Source organism: Numenius arquata, chromosome 1 (genome assembly GCF_964106895.1).
Source record: "Numenius arquata chromosome 1, bNumArq3.hap1.1, whole genome shotgun sequence".
Lineage (NCBI taxonomy): Eukaryota > Metazoa > Chordata > Aves > Charadriiformes > Scolopacidae > Numenius > Numenius arquata.
This window is the reverse complement of record NC_133576.1, coordinates 114,049,839-114,069,448: the sequence shown is the minus strand read 5'-3', so window position 1 is coordinate 114,069,448 and position 19,610 is coordinate 114,049,839. Positions and strand designations below refer to the sequence as shown.

Sequence of the window (19,610 nt, the reverse complement as noted above, 5' to 3'; positions counted from 1 at the left end):
GAAGAGAGGATTTAATTTCTTCTACGACTAAGTGTCTCCATCTGTAAAACTGAGACCAGATTGATTTTCTTTATACAATGCTTGGGGATCTGTTGACTAAAAAAAGTAACTATTTTTTTTTTATTTTCCGAGCATGAAAACAGGTATTTTAATTTCTATTTAATACTCCTCTTATTAGAAATTAGACTCAAAACACATGTACTAAAGCAGAAACAATATTTTTGAATTTTTATTGTTTATTTCCAGTTTTATCAATTTATTAGACAAATGGATTTTGGAATGTTTTAACTAATTTTACTGCTAGTCATAACCACTATTTGGCAAATATTGGCAATATTAAGGGTATAACTTTTTGTCAGTTTGACCAATACTAGTTCTTAACCACTCTGAGAGAATTTGCAGAAGAATGTAACTGTTACAAGAAGTGTTTTATTTTGTTCCTTCTTACAGTTAATATATAACCTGAAAATATTCTGTCTAGCATTGTCTTAAGAAATATTGCAATGTATTAGACTACAGATAATTTCAAAAGCCTACACTTTACATAAATGACATTTAATTGCATCACGAAGTCCATGAGATAACTAGAACCATATTTCTTTATGAAATGTCGGTTTCATAGATTTAAGAGTAATATCTTCAAAAATTGCTCCTAGTAAAAAGATTGTGGAATTAGCGTGAGATATAACTTTTTTTAAAAAAAAATAAAACCAACATTAAATGTGCATGGCTGAAGTAGATGTTTAAAATGCACTAATGAATAGAGCTACTCAGTTTTTCGTGTAGAAGAATATCACAGATGGCATTTTTCCTACTCTAAAAAATTTCCACATAGTTGAGATTTGAGATTTTCCAGTTTTACAACATTTTTTGAAATATTTCTTGGGCACCGAATTAAAGTAATGGAGAGTTTTGTTCTGTTTAGCTTTTTACAAATATCACATGTGCCTTTACTACTAGAGCTCCTACAGTTGTGTCAAGATGCTGCTGCATTAGTGCTCCATGTGAGAGCATTGAAGTGCCACCAGAGTTTTTATTATACGCTTGTAATATCTCTGCCTTGTAGAGGTATTACATTCACCATAGTCTCCTCTATTCAATACTTGTCTAATTATACTTATGAATAGTCGTCCTCCTACATCATAAAAGAAAAGCATATAGGTATGAATCCTAGTTTCTAGAAAATCACAAGGTAACAATTAAATGTGTAGTTCTCGCTTTTCATTGTTTTTAAAGCATGAAATTTTAGCGATCTTACAGATAATTTATGTGCAGCTACTGTTGGCAAAACTGACAGATTTGAGACCACTGTCAGTTACTAACTCTTTGACATCAATTTTTCATACAGGATACCAAAAGAAGCAGATAAAGTACTTCAAGAATTCCATCACCAACTCAACTGGGCATTCCTGCTTATAACTCCCCAATAAATTATTAACCAAATAACCAAAGAAAAGAGCGAGTTCTCTGTTATTAGTATTCTGACTTGTTAGTATGCTAATCCCCTGTTTGATCACATTACATTAATTTAAACTAGTATCAGGTGAGGGGAAATAGATAACGGGGTAGGAGGAGTTGTAGTCACAAGACTTCTCCAAATCTGCGCTTCAGTAAAAGATTGTCCATGCTGAGAAATAGCTATATGAAAAGCAACTAAAAGAACATGTTGATTTTCTTTCTACATTTGGTTGTGGAAGGATTCTTGTTCAGATAAATCAAAAAAGCACACCATCAAAAGAGACGTCAGTGTACAGTGCAGTTGTGCAGACACCTTCTGTGATCAAGGACTCTGAAGGATGGAGTGTATCAGGGAAACAAGTGTTCACGAGGGACTGCCCTTTATACATTGTTTTATGTATAACAATTCACTTGGATTTCACTTGGATTACATTAATGAAAGGTGAAATACAGTAAGGTATTTTAGTGACTACCAGAGACTTTAAAATGTTATCAAAGTAGAAAATATATCAAAAGTTGTATGTTACAAATTTATTTCCACTTGAAAAGTTAAAAGTGTCCTACCACATGATAGGTTTTAATCCATTTTCTTGCCTCCTGCTTTTTTGCCAGTTCCTGTACATACTTGATCTATCAGTTCCGTTCCATTTTCTTCCCCATGGCCTGATCTTTTTTTGGGAGAGGAGAGCACAGACACATTCCTCCCCTAACATAATTGCTGTCCTTTAAAATCTTACTTGACTGACAGCTCACGGTGGCACAGCAGTAAAGGAAGCAGATTAAAGTTCATATTTAATGACAGTCAAAGGCCCCGGGGAAAGGTGACAGCTTCAGTTCACCTCTAGGCAATCCTAAGAGCTTTCATTTTCACCTAAAAGCTTTCTAACTCTTACTGGGGTTAAAAGCTGTCCCTCTACCTAAGTGCTATGATAGTTGATAAAAAGGTCACCTTATTGAGGGAGTCTGACAGCCCAGTAAGGCTACACAAGATATCAACCCATTGTTCAGATAGTTTTATCATCCAGGGAACGGTGCTCGTAGTATGTGATTATGGAATTAGGGAAGGTTTTTAATTGCATTTAAAGAGAGTGATGCAGGGAAAGGGAAGCATAACTTTGCTTCTGTGAAAGCATGTTTTTAAACTAAAAACTACACTAAAAATTTTAAAATTTAGAATTTGCTTTACTATTAAAAAAATATTCACAAAGGAAAGTAAGCACAGTTCAGCCAAATTCTTTATTGAGTATTTGTTTCAAAACAGAAGTATAAAAGCACATTAGATAACTCCTCCGAAACTTCAGTCTGCAAAATTAAGGCACTTTGAACAAGTTTTTTCTTACTCCATAAGTAATTGTTTTCCAACTGTTGTTAATAAAGGCAAACAACTTTTATGAGTATAAAACTAGAGTTATAAAATTGACATAACTTACAGACAACTCCACATCAGTACCAGACATTAGCAAAACATGTTTTGATAGAAAAGCTTTAAGACCTAGCCTCATTTTTGTAAAACCTTTTTCCATGCCGAGTTAACTGTTTGCATGCATTTTTATTTATCCCTTTTATAATCCGCTTTAATAATCAAAAGACGATTTAGGAAAAAGTGGGAAAACACTTAAGAATCTTACTATATGTATTGGTATAGGATTTCTTTAATAGGAATGATTTTTCTTATAAATTATGAAGTCAACATGATCTCAAATACATTTCAAGAAGCTCATAATGATTGGGTTTTTTCTTTTTAAGAGCTTACATTAGCCATGTTACTGGAAGACATTTGGTTATGCAATGTAGAACAACAACAACAAAGAAAGATACATTTGATATAACTCATATTTGTTTGTTTAAAAAAAGTAACATTACTGGTGTCATTATGACATTAAACACATGATGAATTTTGACTTAAAAAAGCATACAATACTACTGAACCAAAAGTGCTATGTTAACTTCTTATACTTCCTTAGATTACTCTAAAAGTCACCTGAAGTCATTTTTTTTTTTTCTAGAAATGAGCTAATTTCATTTATATTTCTTATTTAGTGGAAATAATAATAATAAAAAAATACACTCTGTATTGTTCCCTGCTCTTTTTGAATCCAATCCTGCAAATGCTTACTAGCCAGCGTAAGAAGGAACCCTGGTTCTACAGAAGTTGTAGTCCTTCAGTAGTTCCTGGATCCCACCCTGCATAGTGCTCACTATCAAGAGCAGTTAAAGCACCTCCAATGGACTAGCCCTCCTAGTGAGCACTGTGCTAGCAGTGAGTATCTGAAGCTTCACAGCGGTTTGTGGATTCATGGTTCAGTTTACATTATGTTATCAAAACAACGTCATTTTCTAATGTTCTATTTTTTTTAAAAAACAGTTTCTCTTCCTATCAAAGACCGTGCCATTAATTTGCAATTCTGTGGATTCTATCTTGAAAAGCTTTTAGGAATAAGCTAGTCTTGTCCTCCTTCTTGCTGCTCCCCCTGCGAGAAATGGAAAAAGAACCATAATTATTACTTATATATAATATAGTTACACTATATATTGTATCTACTTGTGAAACAGACATGTGAAGAGGAAAGATGAAGCCTGATGCTGAATCTTTCACTTTTGTGCTGGAAGCTAGGAAATTATAGTGATCTCTCAGCTTCTTAATTGATCAAAAGAATGTAGAATCAGTGAGTTATAAATCCCGTGGTGGGGAATCCCACAGTGCCATTTTCACAGTTTTAGACTCCAGAGTCAGATCTCACTTTGACGGCTTTATTCTGATCTGAAACACTGTTTGACCAAATCACATACAACAAGTTGTTTTCAGAAAGAAATACATATAAGAAAAAAAATCTAGAAACCCACTGATTAACAATACCAAGCTTTGTTAAAATTTCTTTTTTTAAAAAAAAACATAAATGCAACTTTTTCCTTTTGAGCTCTGTTTTCTTAAGGGCATTTTTTTTTTCCTCCTGACTTTTAACATAACTCAGGATAATATTTATGTGTTAAAATGTTTAAATATAAGTTTTTTTTTTTACCTTGTGTCCTCCTGTTTGGTTGTACTTTCCTTAGAGGTGCTTCTAGAAAACAGAAATTTGGCAGTCAGAAGTTATTTGTAAGAGCCTTTATATTAAAACTCATTAGAAATGTTGGAAACCCATTGCTGACTTCCAAAGATTGTCCTTAAAGGTTTTCAGTAAATTAAGAATTTTGTCCCATTAGCATGTTGACTTGATAACCTGAAACACGAATTTGTATAATACAATTCACACATTTCTGTCATGCGCAGTCGTCCATCAAATCTTACCAACACTTCAAAAGTATTTTTGCATTCTAGTATGAATTAATCCATTATTCACACTGATCTCCTACAGAGAGTTACATGATGCAGGCAGGTGCCAGGATGTTTTCCCCATGCTCTTCATTCAAGAAACACCATCTGACACTGTCAGCAAGGTACAAACTCAGGTTAATGTACAGCCCAGGACAGCCTCAGCTTTTGGCAGAGGATGTCCAGGTCTGCTGTACAGACATTACTTCAGGAATTATTTATAAGTGACATGCTTGAAACTCAACCATCACAAGATGTTGGCCACATTTCCAGCTGTGTTTGGGACTTGATGTGTAACTGCATTGTGAGCCTGCAGCATGATTCCACATTTAGAGTTCAGTTAATTTTCTCAGAGACTTCTGTTTTAAATGGTAGAGTAGAGTAAGGGCTATTGAATAGGTACCACCTTCATTAGCAGACACATCTGTTTTCCAAAATACTGACTCCGTGAAACTATGGACAATTTTTCTTCTTTCTTCATCAAATCTTGAGAGTTTTTTTAAACCAGATGTCTCCTCATTGGGAGGAAAAACATTTCATAAGCATAAGAGATAATTCTTCTGTTACTGCTACAGAAATGTTACTGTGATATTTTTCCTTCTTTACAACCATGAAGTCCTTGCATCTTCTATTAACCAGCAATCGGTTGTCTTTTCATCCTGAAGTACAGGGTATATAAATTCATAGCCCTGAGATACAGGCTTCACCTCATTACAGCTGAGGCTAAACAATGGGTATCTGCACCAATGTGATAGAAAATTTTGAGATCTTCACTGCCCTGATAAAGACAGAGCATGGTCCACCCAAAATATGCTTTCCATACTTATATGGTGTCCATGCAATTATGCTTTCAGGTAAACCTCATGGTCAAAGGTCACATCTGTCTGTCATTTTCAGGCAATAGTTGACTTCTCTACTGCCTTGTACTACTCAGCATTGAAGTTATAGAAACACTATGGTATACCTTCAGTATATAGCATGGACATCAAAATTTAGAAAGTAGAAACATATTTATTTAACTTTATTCTGCACAAGCCACAATATTTCTTCCTACTAAATAATTTCATTTAGTTTAAAGGCTGACAGAATAACTTAATCTATATAATTAGAAATGGAAAACGACAGACATACAAATACAAAAGAAACCCTAAACAATCTACTTCTTAACTTTGAAGACCATTAAAAAATGATCATTAAACTTGAAGAACAAATTCCTAGTATAAAGCCAGGCAGAATTGTACTTGGCTCCTTTAAGAGATCCATTTTGAACCTCAACACCATTAAGCTTTTTCAAACCCAAGAGCTTCCCTCATTTAACAAAAGGAGAAGGGTAGAGAAATTCCAAGACCCTGTGAGATATTTGCTCAACCTCAGAGGTTGTATTCCCTCCACCCTACCTCCCCTTCAACAAATTGAGAACTCATCCCATCAACAGATCACATTAACCGTGACAAGAAATAACTCAAGTTAAAAACAACTCACGTGGTCTTCTTCTGGATGTGCTGCTTAGAGAAAAGGCAATTCTTATCGTGCGTGTTCCTTCAATATGTTTTAACTAAGCTTTGTGGTTAGACATCTCCTCTTGTCTACTATACTTGCCAAATCTTTTAGTTACATTTAGCCACAAGATAAGCCTCAACATTTTTCTCTGTGATGTCAGTGAAAGAATTATTTTCCAGAACAATTATAAAACTCTTCTTGCTAAACTACTGACTTCAGTCCTAAGTAATTTTTTGTGAATAGATACTATAAAACCCCACCTGGAATGATCACTTCAGACAAAGCAGGTCTTGGTGATACTGGATTTTTAGACAAACTAACCTTCCAGTTGGACTGTCTTGATTTCTCTTTCGATAATCTGTGGCTCTCCCTCAATTACTTTAGTAACCTTGGTGTACTCAGTTCCAGCTACGATAAGCATCAAAAACAAATGGGTTAAATCTGGCATAGCATTTTCCCATATGCAAGGAGCCTTCAGTCGAAAGAATGTCATTTTGGGGGTGTAGATGTATGCAGGCCACTATGTTATTCATGCCGTAAGGTCCTGCTGATTTCCTTGGCCCTGCCACAGTTGATTCCTTCTCTAGGGCTGAGAGTCATTCATTGCAATCTTGGCTTGAAGTTTTGCTTCAGCAAAGACTGCCACTGGTAATAAACAATGCTGGATATTGTATGAGTAGAGTTACTGCCCATACAAAATCATTTTACGTTAGGCAGTGACAATTCATTTGTTTGTGACTGGGCTCAGATTTAAATGTTTAGGAAATTTACAGTAAAACAGAAGGAATTTGATGTAGACAAGAGGTACATAAAGTATTATCACCATTATCACCAACAGCCATAAAGCAGCATATGTATCTGCTTTTATTGGCTAAACATATAGTTAGGTATTACTATGGCAGCCAAGGGTAGCTGACTGGATAAATCATGGAAAAGACAGAGAAAAATCAAATTAAAACAAGAGACAAATCTGTCTATTGGGTCCATTCTATAAAGCAGGATGCTTATGCAAACTAACATATAATAGCAAGGAAAAATAGAAAGAATTCAAGAGACAACATTGTCTTTTCCAAAATTACTACAGATAAACTATTTCTTCTCCACACACCTCTAGGATCAATGTAAGATGTATCTCTACAGATTATGTCTATTTAATTGTATACCTCTGTAACTGAAGATGATTACAATAACAATTATAATTGTTAGATTCTGACATCAGACCTGTCACCAGAATTTTGAACAGGTGAAGTTTGATTCTGCTCTTTATTGCTTGGCTGACACCAGTAAAACACAGTCCAGTATACAGAGGGATTTTCTTGCTATAACTTCTTTAATTTTCAACTTTTCTTTTAAATATTCAACACTGAAATAGGCATCTCCAGAGAGTAACTCTTTTCATATAGCTGAGACACCTAAGATAGTATAAGATGAAAAACCCTCTGGAAAGTCCTAATTCTCTCCAATGATTATCGGCAAATCTTGGCTTAGACCTGTAAAACTAAGATTTATGTGTTTAAAACAGAAGAAAGAAAGAAAGTCAACAGTATTTATAGCCGTATTTTGGCTTTTCTCTAGGAATAGCTTTATTATCAACTAGCATTGTTTTGTTTGGTGGAAAGCTGTTCAGCCATCCAGCCAACACTAAATTTTTTACTTAACTAAAGTTTAAGTCACGGAATAAAAAGTAAAAGCTCAGAACAGTGCTTTTAAAGAACTGTAAGATTTAGCTCACTGAACACCCAGCTGGCTGTGAGCTACTGATAGTGAAGCAGCTCACAGTTTGTAACTTACTAAAAAATGAACATAAAATGAAGTGGATTCAGTTAATTTATGCCAAGAGAAACATACACATTTTTTGAGCTTCTGACTCAGGTTTACACTAACATTTACTAAGAGCACAACACTTGAATTCTCTTTTTTAATTCTCCATTGCTATTATAGGTAGTTTTTCTAATCTACATTAAGCAGAGAACATTCCAAATTCATAGATAAAGATTAATTTCATAAGCAGAAGTTCTTTCACCAGTTTTCTACAGCTACTGGTTATATATTGCCGAAACAGTTAGAATTAAGAGAGCAAGAAGAAAGAAAACCATTCCTTGGAATGCTATATTGGAAAGCAATTAAAGTTAATGCCTTGATATCCATCACCTGTAAGCATTGAAAGAAGGATGCTAAACATGCCTTTCATTATTAACTTGAGGGCAATGAATATTCATTTCTGAAGAACTGATAAGCAAAATGAATTTGGCCTATTACAATACTTTCCACTTCATAAGTGGTTTTGACAGATTTAAATTTTCTGAAAAAAACAGTTCACAGCTAGTGGAATAAATCTTCATTGCTCCCCTGAATTTTAATTAGATAACTTTTTAAAGACTGAAAAAAAACCAATTTTTTTTTTTTTTCCAGATCATTATAATAGAAAAAATTGATTAATCAAACTTTGGTACTTATTTCCATTTCACAGACATCTAGCACTTAATATGTGGTATTCTTTTTTTTCTCCCATCAAAATTACATTTCTGCTAGGTCAGTCTTTAAAATGTTGAGATCAACATATCTGAGAGGGGTTTCAGTTATCATAACCTGTTGCAAAAAAGTTAGTTATAATACACTGAATTACCTCCCTGCAGAAGCCTTTTGATTTCTTCATCTTCAAGTAAATGACCATCACCTTCAATAAATTTGGTCACCTTGGTAACCTCTGATAGGACACAGGTTATGGCAAATAATTGATTTACAGAAAACTTTTGACAACTGTGTAAAAACATATTACTGAATTAATCTTGTCATAGCATTTTACTGAATTACAGAATTCATCTTTTATGGTATTAAATTCCATGTAAACACTGAAAACACCATACTTCACAACAAACAGCATACTATGTACTAGACCCAGGCAGCCTCAACTCTGGAGCTGACTGAAATGTGAAGATCAAAGACTCAAACCAGAATGTCAGATTTGGACATTTTTCATGTTCTGAGGTTTAATCTCTGGGCATGATTTTGCAGTATGAGCACCTTTGCTGAAAACGTGGAGTATCCATTCAGTAATTACTTAAGTAATATAATTTTTAATTATTTTTTTAAAGGAAGGAAAGAAAACAAGGATACTAACCTTCTTCAAGCAATTTCTTTAACTTTTCCTCATTGTCTGAACCACCAGCAGTAATCCTGGTATATTTTATTTCAGGACCTAGAAAAAAAGATGTGTCAGACAGGGACTTTAATCAGACAGAACAGGATTGCTTTTAAAGTTATTTTTTCCTATTTAACACTTAGTATGGTTCCATCATTAACACACTTTAAAATACTTTTATGATCATTTTATCTTTCATTGTTTCCCAAATTAAACTCAAAGAGGGTTAAAAGTAGTATTTAGAACTATTCAGGAAAGTACTTCGACAAATTTAGCATACACCCCACATTCTTAAAGTAAGACACAGTTTTAAACACTTTGTTGTATTACATCATAGATCAGGTATTTCCTAAGTGAAAAAAGAGTCTGGATCCACTGTTGTAAATAGACATTGTTGTTTTTATTACTGCTATGAATAAATTGAGATCTTAACATTTGAGATTCTTTATCAGTTTCTACTACAGAGGGAAGAGAAGGAAATATCAGGTCTGAAGCACTAGCATTTTACACTATATCAACCATTTTATGTGGGATATTAGTGAAACCTGAATACGAGAAATGAGAAAATATTTTATTTTCTCCCTAAAAATTTTGTAATGAAAAATAGTCCCAGGTTTACTCAGAAACCATCACTGTTTTTTATTCAGTTATCTTCATTGTAGCAAATGGCTGTATGAGAATATCTTAAGTGTTTCTTTATTTCTCTCTTGCTTTAATGACTTCTTAAATTAAATTTTAAGATTTTCTAAATAAACCGAATATTAAGACTTTCTGCTAAGTCAGTATGTTCCTATAACACTGTCTTTCCCTGAAAACTGCTCTGGCAGACAGAATTTTAATAGCAGCATTCAAGCTGATTTTTAACCAAGGGGATCAAAATGTATTAGCAGAAAATTTGTGACCGTTCAAATATGCCTCACTCTACTATTCAATTTCTGTGAAGTTTCTAGGATTCTTAAAGAAATATCCCTGTAGTAGGTCAAATATAATTGAAATTGGCCAAAGAGTTTGAAAGTTACTGCAGGAGAAGATCAAGGGACAGAGATGTCCATAATTTTATCTTATATTAGCTGATTACAAATGTCTAACTTGTGAATGTCAAATCATTCAAGACCCCTCTGTATAGAGAAACAGAGAAGTTCTTTTTCTACCTTTGCTCAAATGAAACTTACCTGAAAATAAACTACTCAAAAGTTCACACACACACACACAAAATAAAGCTCTCTAAAGCAAGCCACACTAAGAAAATGCAATAAAAGCAGTCTTATCCTGAAATGGAAGCAAACAGCTTACAAAATCAGACACTTTGCAAAAAAAAAAATAATAAAGTAAAATGAAATAAACCAAAAAAAGACAAGTTTTCATTGTTTTACGTGCTGTTAAAATATTGTTGCCATTTCTATATGTGTGTGTAGCGCACACAGCCAGAATTTGAGTCACACAAGGCAGTGGGAAGCATTAGGGAAAATTCATCTCTCCAGGAAACGCAGTTTAGGCATTTATGTCCAGGAAATGCAGTTTAGGCATTAGGACAGAATTTAAGGTTTGTTACTTTTGTATGTAATGGTAAACTTTACTAAATATGAATATCTCAGCATAATTTACCTTGAATAATTCTTTCTTCTGTTACTTTTTTCTCTGTAACTTCCACTGGTCGTCCATCAATGACTTTGGTGTATGTTTTAATAATTGGTTCTACAAGGATTTTTAAGTTGAAGATATTAATCAAGTGGTGAATAGCATTACAAGTGCTGTTTTTGAGAGGCTGAAATGTACTGAAGCCCACAAGGAAATACCATAGCATATTTTACGGGGAAAAAAAAAAAAAAAAGACAAACATTCAGAGGAGACCAGGAACTAAGTTTCCTCCAAATTTAGGATGGCCACATGCTGTTTTTCCTTTTAAAGCCCCCTAGATGTAAAGTTCTCAATGTCCCTAGCAAAGCAGCAGGCAAAGTTTACGTCTCTGTCTGATAAAATTGCCTTTCTATCACAGAATCACATACTGCATTTTTTTATTACAGGACAACAACCAGCAAATAATCCTTAACAGAGACAGATATTATGTCAGCATGCAGAACATTTCTAACACTATCTTGACTGTATCTATGGGACACAACTAGGCCAAAAAAAAAATTTTTTTTGAAATGCAGGAGTAGTGAGAATGAAAGGATGTAATAAATTACACCACTTCCAGAAGGTCTTGTCAAAAACAGAACTGTTGTCTAACATATCACCTGAATCACCTACATAAAGTACAAACTGACTTGGAATAGTGAATGTTTCAAATTTTAACTGATACAAATTGAGTTGCTGAAAGCATACCAACCTCCATGAATCACTTTAGTTATTGTCTCCCCTTCCCTGACTATTTTGAACTCGGGTTCCCCTTCAATTAATTTAGTGATCTGTGTGATAGATGGGTCTGTGACATAGGAGAAAAACAACATGTTACAAATAGTCAGAAGAATATTTATGGTATTCCACGGGGCTGAGATGAAGATAGCTTTATCCCCCTACCCTAAATAAACCAGATGACTATAATGGATTTTTTAAGTCTGAGAAGCCATTTGCAGCAATGCTGCAGAGTCTTGCACTTCGTCCCATCCTGTCTTAAATTTAGATCCTATTGCACACTTTAATTTTACTTTTTTTTTTCTTCTATCTGATATTATCATTTGTTGACAAGTCTCAGGCAAAAACCAGACCCTCAGCAATTGAAAGGAAGTCTTCCTCTCTATATATTGATAAGTAGCCTACTATGAGACATTGCTGGAGTCTTACAGCTATTGCTCTGCTAGTGATCAGCGTGCAAACTACTGTGTGAACGCTTAAAAAATAACGAGTGAGAGAAATGTTTGTCATGCTATTTCCTACTAACTGTATAGCTATACACGAGGAAACTAGGGGGTTTTATGTGTTGTTTTGGGGGTTTTTATTTGGGGTTATTTGGCTTTTTTTTTTTTCCCTTTATTTTAAGCTACCAAGAATTGGCTGATAGTCACCTAGCTTAAAATAAAAAAGATAAATAAACTTCAGAGATCAACTGAAATGGTTGTATGGATATATGTCAGCATTAATGGCTATTATTCTTTGAGTTGCATGGGAGAGGTCATCTTGATTTCAATGGCCAAAACAAACCTCTTAATCTTGTGCAATCTCTATACAACACACTGATCCAAATGTATTTCTGTCTGACAGGCTGTAGCAGTAGATACTAAATAAATTAGGAACATACCATTGCTGAAGTCAATTAACAGGAATAACACAGGTCTTCTGTAGCAAGTGTTACAGCAACGTCATCTACTTAAGAAGTTGCTGTAACACACATTTCCCTCATTCCCTATTCAGAGTTAGAAACTTAACAAAGTCCATCTCTCTCACTTTCCTTAAAAATATCTTAAAAATCTTTATTTATATGAGCTTATATAGAAGTCTGTGCTGTATAAATTATTATTATTATTATTAATTACTGATCAGGATTTAACAAGAGCTTTTTAATACGTGTATCTGGTGTCAATTGTTGAAAACAATATGATTCAGGCTAACTAGTGTCCTTCAATAATAACAAATCCAAGCATACATTTTTGTTTCTTTTTGCAGTAGAAGGTCATTGTATAAATTAGACTTCAGAGCTAAATAATTCATTTATTTGCTGTACATGAGATGATATGATAGAATGATAACAATGCCCGGTTATTATTGAGCTCCATTCATCTACTCTGAGTTTTAAATAGCTTGGATGAATTACCATATGGAATAATCTATCCATTTATATTGCTCTGTGGATCTGATTTAATGATGGAGACTAGGCAACAAAGATCAGCATATATGCTAGATGGTGTCTAATCCTAAATTGGATGAAGCACAGACAAGCTGCTGAAAAAGCAAGCTCATGTCACTTCTGCTGGGAGAAAGTCCTCCCAGAAACAATGATTAAACAGTTTGGGTAAAATTTTTGCAAGATATTTTTACTGCCTTCTCAGTTGAGGTCAACCAGATTCCCCATGAGCATTTTTGTTTCCATGGGAAACTGGAACTCATTAGCAGTGTAGCTGGTCTAGTGGAACCAATGGGAGTTTTAGTTAAGTTATAAATCATAAGTGATTTTGATAGTCCCAGCCCTACTTTTTATTCTCTTCAGTCCCACCACTAGTCTTTAAGTCATGATTTTGCCATGAGAAATTGAAAAAGAGAGATTGGCTAATCATCCTTTCCAGGCATCTGACAGATATTGGTATTTAGAACTGATTGAAAACTACAGAAAAATGAACTGACTTTTTTTTCTTCAAATTATAAGAAAAAAATCTACTTCATTTTTTAAAATAACTGTTTTAATTTAAAAAAAATGGTTTTATTGAAGGTATAATAACATTTGGGGCACTTAAAAGAAATGGCTTGAAAAAAGATTATTTCAAAAATATTTTAAACAATGCCTGTGGAAAAAAGAAAAAATCATTTGGGGAGAACAACTGTGGAAAAACTTTTAGTACAAAATATTTCAGCCAGTTCTAATTGCAATATTTGTATCTTTGCTTTTCCAGCAAAGTGTTGAACATCCTGGATTTGTTATGTACAAAATGCATCCTATTAAAGAAATATATACAGTATATATTCTGTATAAGTATATGAACTTATACAGAAATATATGCAATATATATTCTGTATATGTATATGATCATATACAGAAATATATATTCTAAGGGCCTCATTTACCTTCCTTTCTGATGATAGGTTGGACGTTGCTTTCAATTATGTTAATTTCTGAAAGTATAGAAAATGGAATACAAAGCACACTCCATTCTTACTGTTTCTTTATGGTAATGATCAGTTAGTTTTGGTATGGTCATAAAGATTTGGATAAAATCACAGATAATAATGGATGGAAAAGTAACTCAAAAGGATCTAGAGTATGGACCTCAGTTCTGGTTACTAAATGGTGGTATATACAAGTCACCTGCAGACGGAGTCTACTGGCAATCTATTTGCCTTTGTTCCTTATGAAACCCACTGGTCACAAAACCCATGATAATGTAAGGTAAACAATAATAATGGCTCATACAGTTCCTCATAAAGGAACTCATAAAGCTCGTAAAGCTTTGCACGTTTCCTTGATGTATCTTGAATTTGAATCTTGCCCTTTTCTTTTCATTAGGGAGCTGACCTGGCAAACAGAAGAAACCCTCTGACATTCAGAACTATTCTTACACCTGATAGAACATCATGGAGAGCACGATTCCAGTGCTGTTGGGAGATGAAGTTGTCCCTCTACACCTAAGACAGACTCAAGCATTCATTGAACATCTCTTATAGACTGTTACTCAACCCATGTCCGTTCACCAGTAGAGAAGCCTTCACTGGTAGAGGACCCAGCCTTCCCATTTCCACATTCAACTAAATCAATAAATACAACTTTCTTGAAATCTGACATTGATGTCCCTTGCTTCAGCTTATAGGCATTGTTTCTCATGCTACTCTTACTGGCTGTGGGACACAGAATCATAGAATTATAGAATATCTCGAGTTGGAAGGGACCCATAAGGATCATCAAGTCCAACTCCCTTCTCACAGGACTACCTAAAACTAAACCATATGACTAAGAGTGTCGTCTAGATGCTCCTTGAACTCTGACAGGCTTGGTGCAGTGACCACTTCCCTGGGGAGCCTGTTCAAGTGATCGACCACCTTCTCAGTGAAAAAACATTTCCTAATGTCCAGTCTGAACTTCCCCTGACTCAGCTTCATTCCATTTCCTCATGTCCTATCATTGGTCACCACAGAGAGGAGATCAGCACCTTCTCCTCCCTCCACTGTTCCCCTTGAGAAAGTTGTAGACTGCGATGAGGTCACCCCTCAGCCTTCTCTTCTCTAAGCTGAACAAACCAGGTGACCTCATTCACTCTTCATGAGTCTTGCACTTGAGACCTTTCATCATCTTGATCACTTTCCTCTGGACACACTCTAATAGTTTGATGTCCTTCTTATATTGAGGTGCCCAAAACTGCACACAGTACTTGAGGTGGGGCTGCATCAGTGCAGTGTAGAGTGGGACAATCACCTGCCTTGACCAGCTAGTCATGCTGTGCTTGATGCACCCCAGGATATGGTTGGCCCTTTTGGCTGCTAGGGCACACTGTTGACTCATATTTAACTTGCCATCAAGATGGATTACTCCATTTTTAGTTCCAAGAATCTTTTAACTTGTGTGTGTCTATTCTCAATTTCCAAAAGCCTAATGTGATGGTCTCCATTTCTACTGAGAAATGTGGGTAGAATCTTATAGAAATTTAATCATCTGCCTAAATTCATATTCCCTCACAAGCAAAAGCTTCAGCAAGATCTTTATCTTCTAACAGTTTGCTTCAACAGGTTCTCCTTTTGCAGAAAGGAAATGCAGAAACTAAATGCAAACCTTAAAAAGGCTGCAAGGGAACAAACAAACAAAAAAGTTCCTTTTTTGTATTTACTCCCTAAAGTGAAAATAGTCAGAACAACTGCCTCCCATACAAGTCTCATTTTTGCATGTATGGGAAACAGGTGGAATGGGTACACTTTCTCCCTCTGGAAGCATTTCTGAAAAAGAAAGCATCTTGGTACAGAGTTTGGCCAATGCTACGTCTTGGAGAGTCAGTACAGCACAATGCTACATCTTGGAGAGGCAGGCAGTAGAACTCTATTATGCACCAAGCACTGAACCTTGGCTAAAAACTGAAAAACAATCTTTTCCATATGTATCTTGCCTACCCCAAAGAATTTGAACAGCTTACTTCAGGGTTACTTTCCTGTCACACATCTGGAAAGGGAAAAAACATACATACAGTAGCAAAATAGCCAGAAACATTCTACTTTGAGTCTTTCTCTTCCTGTGCTTCATTGGCACATCTTACTTTCCCAGAAATTTCTTTCTTTTTGATTGGAGAAAAAAAAAATAGATCTACAGTTGAAGATTGGAATTGGCAACATTTAAAAAGCAAATCTCAAACATCTGGAAATATTTAAAATGAACTTACTGTAAAACGTCAGTGGAATCTCTTTGAAGGTACTGTCACGAACAAACTACAAATACAGAAAAGTAATTTTGAGATTTAAAAGAAAGAGCACTTGCTTTCTGGTTTCCTAATGAGTGTGGGTAGGATTCACTGCTTCATTGGTCTAAAAGTTACGCTATGCTATTTGCCTAGGTCCTCTCATTCATTGCTGGGGGAGAATGTAATCTGAAGAGGATAGCTGAGATAGATATGGATGCCTGTTTTTTTCTCCACAGGCTATTGAGGCTGGTGGGCTTAACAACATAGCAACTTAGCCACTCAATATTTCTTTCAAAGGGGGATTGCCTCAAAGATTTAGAAGTGATTTATTTTGCTGGAGTCATGAAATGTACCTGAACCAAAGAGCAGATTTGGGCCAGTTAACATTAGAGTTATCCGAGTGAAAATATTCTACAATTATTTGGTGTTGAAAAACATAAATTCTAACTATTGAGTGCAGTGTAGCTTTCATTATCGTATTTGGGTAACTGGGAGCTACTGAATATTTTGTCCGCTGAAGAAACAGAGGCATCAGAGAACCACTTATGAATTATAATGTACATGGTTTCACAGATCCTACCTAAAAGATGAAGGGATCGTTACTTAAAGAGTACCTTGATTTGAATGTACTTAATCAACTTTTTCAGGATTGTGAGCAACTGATCATTTCCAACAGGCAGATCTGTCAAAAGAAATAGGCAGGTAAGAGGAAACATACAACTGTGTTCATTTTACTTTAATTTAAAGTGATTGGGAGATGTAACCACTCACAAACACTCACACAAGTGTGTACTTGTACATACACATTCCTCCAGATTAGTGGAAAAGAGAGCTTATAGCATCTTCACTTCTATATACTTCACTTTCACAAAATTTCAAAGAGTTGCCATGGTTTCAAGCGACATTATTCCACAAAATGAGCAGTGAGGTAAACTTTCTGTTTCTTATTCCCCAAAGAATTGTCTCTTTAAAGGAATTAACTTTTTTGAGTTATTGCACCTTCATAACATGCAAGCAGATTCAGAAGAGTGTCTATAAATTCCATGAAGAAATATTCACCTGCTGGATATAGGAGTTTATCAATAACATGAATAACACCATTGGTTGCCATCAGATCAGCTTCTCTTGATTTCAGTTCATTAACCAGAAGAGTATCATTCACCTGGTGAAGGATGAAAAGAGAATGCAAGTTATCAGGGACATTAAAGAACAACCCCAAAGCCTAATATAGTGTTCAGAGAAATGCAGCCCATTCTGTAGTGTAGATAGATATGGAATGTCAAATCCCTGTTACAAGGCTGTATTAGAGAGACTTTTTCAATACTTAACTATTTTCAAGTAGATTTTCCCTCCTTGGATGGTTTTAAGAATGTTTGTCACACCAGGCTCAAAGCCACTTCCAATGAAAACTCCCTGTATCAAGTGGTAAAGAAGAATATTCCTGAGAGCATTTTTGTCCCCTATTTAAAAAGAAAATAAATATATGACTGAAAATTAAATGGTAATGGCTAGTTCCTTCTGGAAATTCTAAGGATTCACACAGGCTTGAAACAGGATTAAGCATAGTATCAATGAAACTACAGTAAGCACATACAATTTGAATCTATTAAAATGATGATAAAGGAAAAAAACAACCATTATAAAAGAACAGAAAAGCACTCAGCATTTTCCTATTTTTCTGTATTAGTTTCTCTTATTTCTTTGCACCTCTATTTAGAAATTTTTTCCCTTTTCTTAAATATGCTCCACAAATCATCTGCAGGCACAGTAATTTCAGGACCACTAAGCAGTCAGCAGTATCAAATTTCACAAAGCTACTAGACAAATGCCAGCCTTAACACTGTTGCAATTAAAGGGAACCATAGTTAACAATTAATATTACATTCTTCTGTGACAATACCCTTCTGAGATGACTGGGGATAACTCACAACTCTGTATATACACACTTTTTTTTTCCCATCTGGGGCAGGAGAAAGTTGCTATTTACGTCAGGCAGAAAAACAAATGATTTGGAATGCTGATATTTTCTGGTTTTACAGAGAACAGATGCAGCTTGGAGTAGTCGGGAAAGGGGAAAAACCCCTATTATAGGAATGATTTCCATGTTTCAAAGTCTGACATTCCTATTTGGGAAGAAAGGAAGAAAGTCAACAGTTTCAAGACTATCTTAAAAAGGAAATGGATTTTGGAGCCCACATTAGTGTCCTGACAGGGCTCTCTGGAGGTTCAGAGTCATATGATGGGGTGTAGGAATACCCACAACCTCCCAATGAAACAGGGTACCAAGCAGAGCAGTTTTAAAACACATCTGCTTGCCATTAGATGGAATATTGACCATTCTATTCCAAGTTTCATATCAGCATTATATATTGATACTAATCATTATTAGGAGTTTCAGGCTTGATAAAACTGCAATGAAAATACCATCTGGTTATAATTTTTTTCCCGGTGTCTCTTTAAGTGAACATTTTCCTTTATCTGCTTTTTGTTTTGATCACCGATATTACTGCAATTCACTTTACTACTGAAATGCAATTAAATGCTCTTTTTCTTCCTAGTAAATTAGCACTGAGATTTTGTGACTGGACCATTCATAGATAGCCTAAACATGGCCATTTTCACAAAGTATCAGATTACCTTTGTTCTATGCCGCAATGGTTACTGGTTAAAATAATCTTTCTTTTCTGTTTGTCTTACACTTAAACAAGTATTTCTTTATATTCCTTACATATTTTAAGGTTTAAATTTATGGAGAAAACAACATGTCTTTAAAGAAAGCCAAAACAGAATTCCAGAAAGTAGTCTGACATAAAAAATGGACATTCTGTTGCAAAAAAAAAATAATGAGGGTAAATTAAAATCTCTTATGCCAAGGAAAGTAAGCATAAACTGAGTCACAATGATAGGAAAAGACAGTACATTAAGCCCCTTGAAAAGCAAAATGGCAAATATAATTGTATTCTGAACTATAGAAATAATCCAAAATGGCATGGGCCTTGGGTACAATGTCAAGTTGTGAATGGAAGACAAAAATAATAGGCCTGATAAACTCAATCTTAGCTAATAAAATTATTGTTCAGTCCAATAAAAACAGAACAATAACATTTATCCAGTTACTTCAGTTCATAGACTTAAGACAAGCTTAATTTCATGTTATAGCTATTTAATA

At 34.8% G+C, this 19,610-nt stretch overlaps 1 protein-coding gene across 6 annotated transcripts in view; it reads right to left on the bottom strand.

The window, feature by feature from the left end:
- Positions 1-2,672: 2,672 nt before the first annotated feature.
- POSTN (periostin) overlaps positions 2,673-19,610 on the bottom strand; it is a 36,650-nt gene continuing 19,712 nt past the window's right edge. Inside the window, exons 13-24 of one of the 6 annotated variants that reach the window (XM_074159437.1) lie at positions 17,771-17,901; positions 17,501-17,603; positions 17,056-17,123; positions 16,424-16,469; positions 14,130-14,177; positions 11,743-11,838; positions 11,019-11,108; positions 9,393-9,470; positions 8,898-8,978; positions 6,593-6,679; positions 4,479-4,520; positions 2,683-3,929 (exon numbers count right to left, since the gene is read on the bottom strand). In XM_074159437.1, coding sequence (XP_074015538.1) covers positions 3,889-3,929; positions 4,479-4,520; positions 6,593-6,679; positions 8,898-8,978; positions 9,393-9,470; positions 11,019-11,108; positions 11,743-11,838; positions 14,130-14,177; positions 16,424-16,469; positions 17,056-17,123; positions 17,501-17,603; positions 17,771-17,901 — 911 coding nt within the window. In that variant the 3' untranslated portion in view covers positions 2,683-3,888. Of the gene's footprint in view, positions 3,930-4,478; positions 4,521-6,592; positions 6,680-8,897; positions 8,979-9,392; positions 9,471-11,018; positions 11,109-11,742; positions 11,839-14,129; positions 14,178-16,423; positions 16,470-17,055; positions 17,124-17,500; positions 17,604-17,770; positions 17,902-19,610 lie in introns of all 6 variants that reach the window. The other 5 variants (XM_074159454.1, XM_074159445.1, XM_074159462.1 and 2 more) reach the window with 5 other exon arrangements.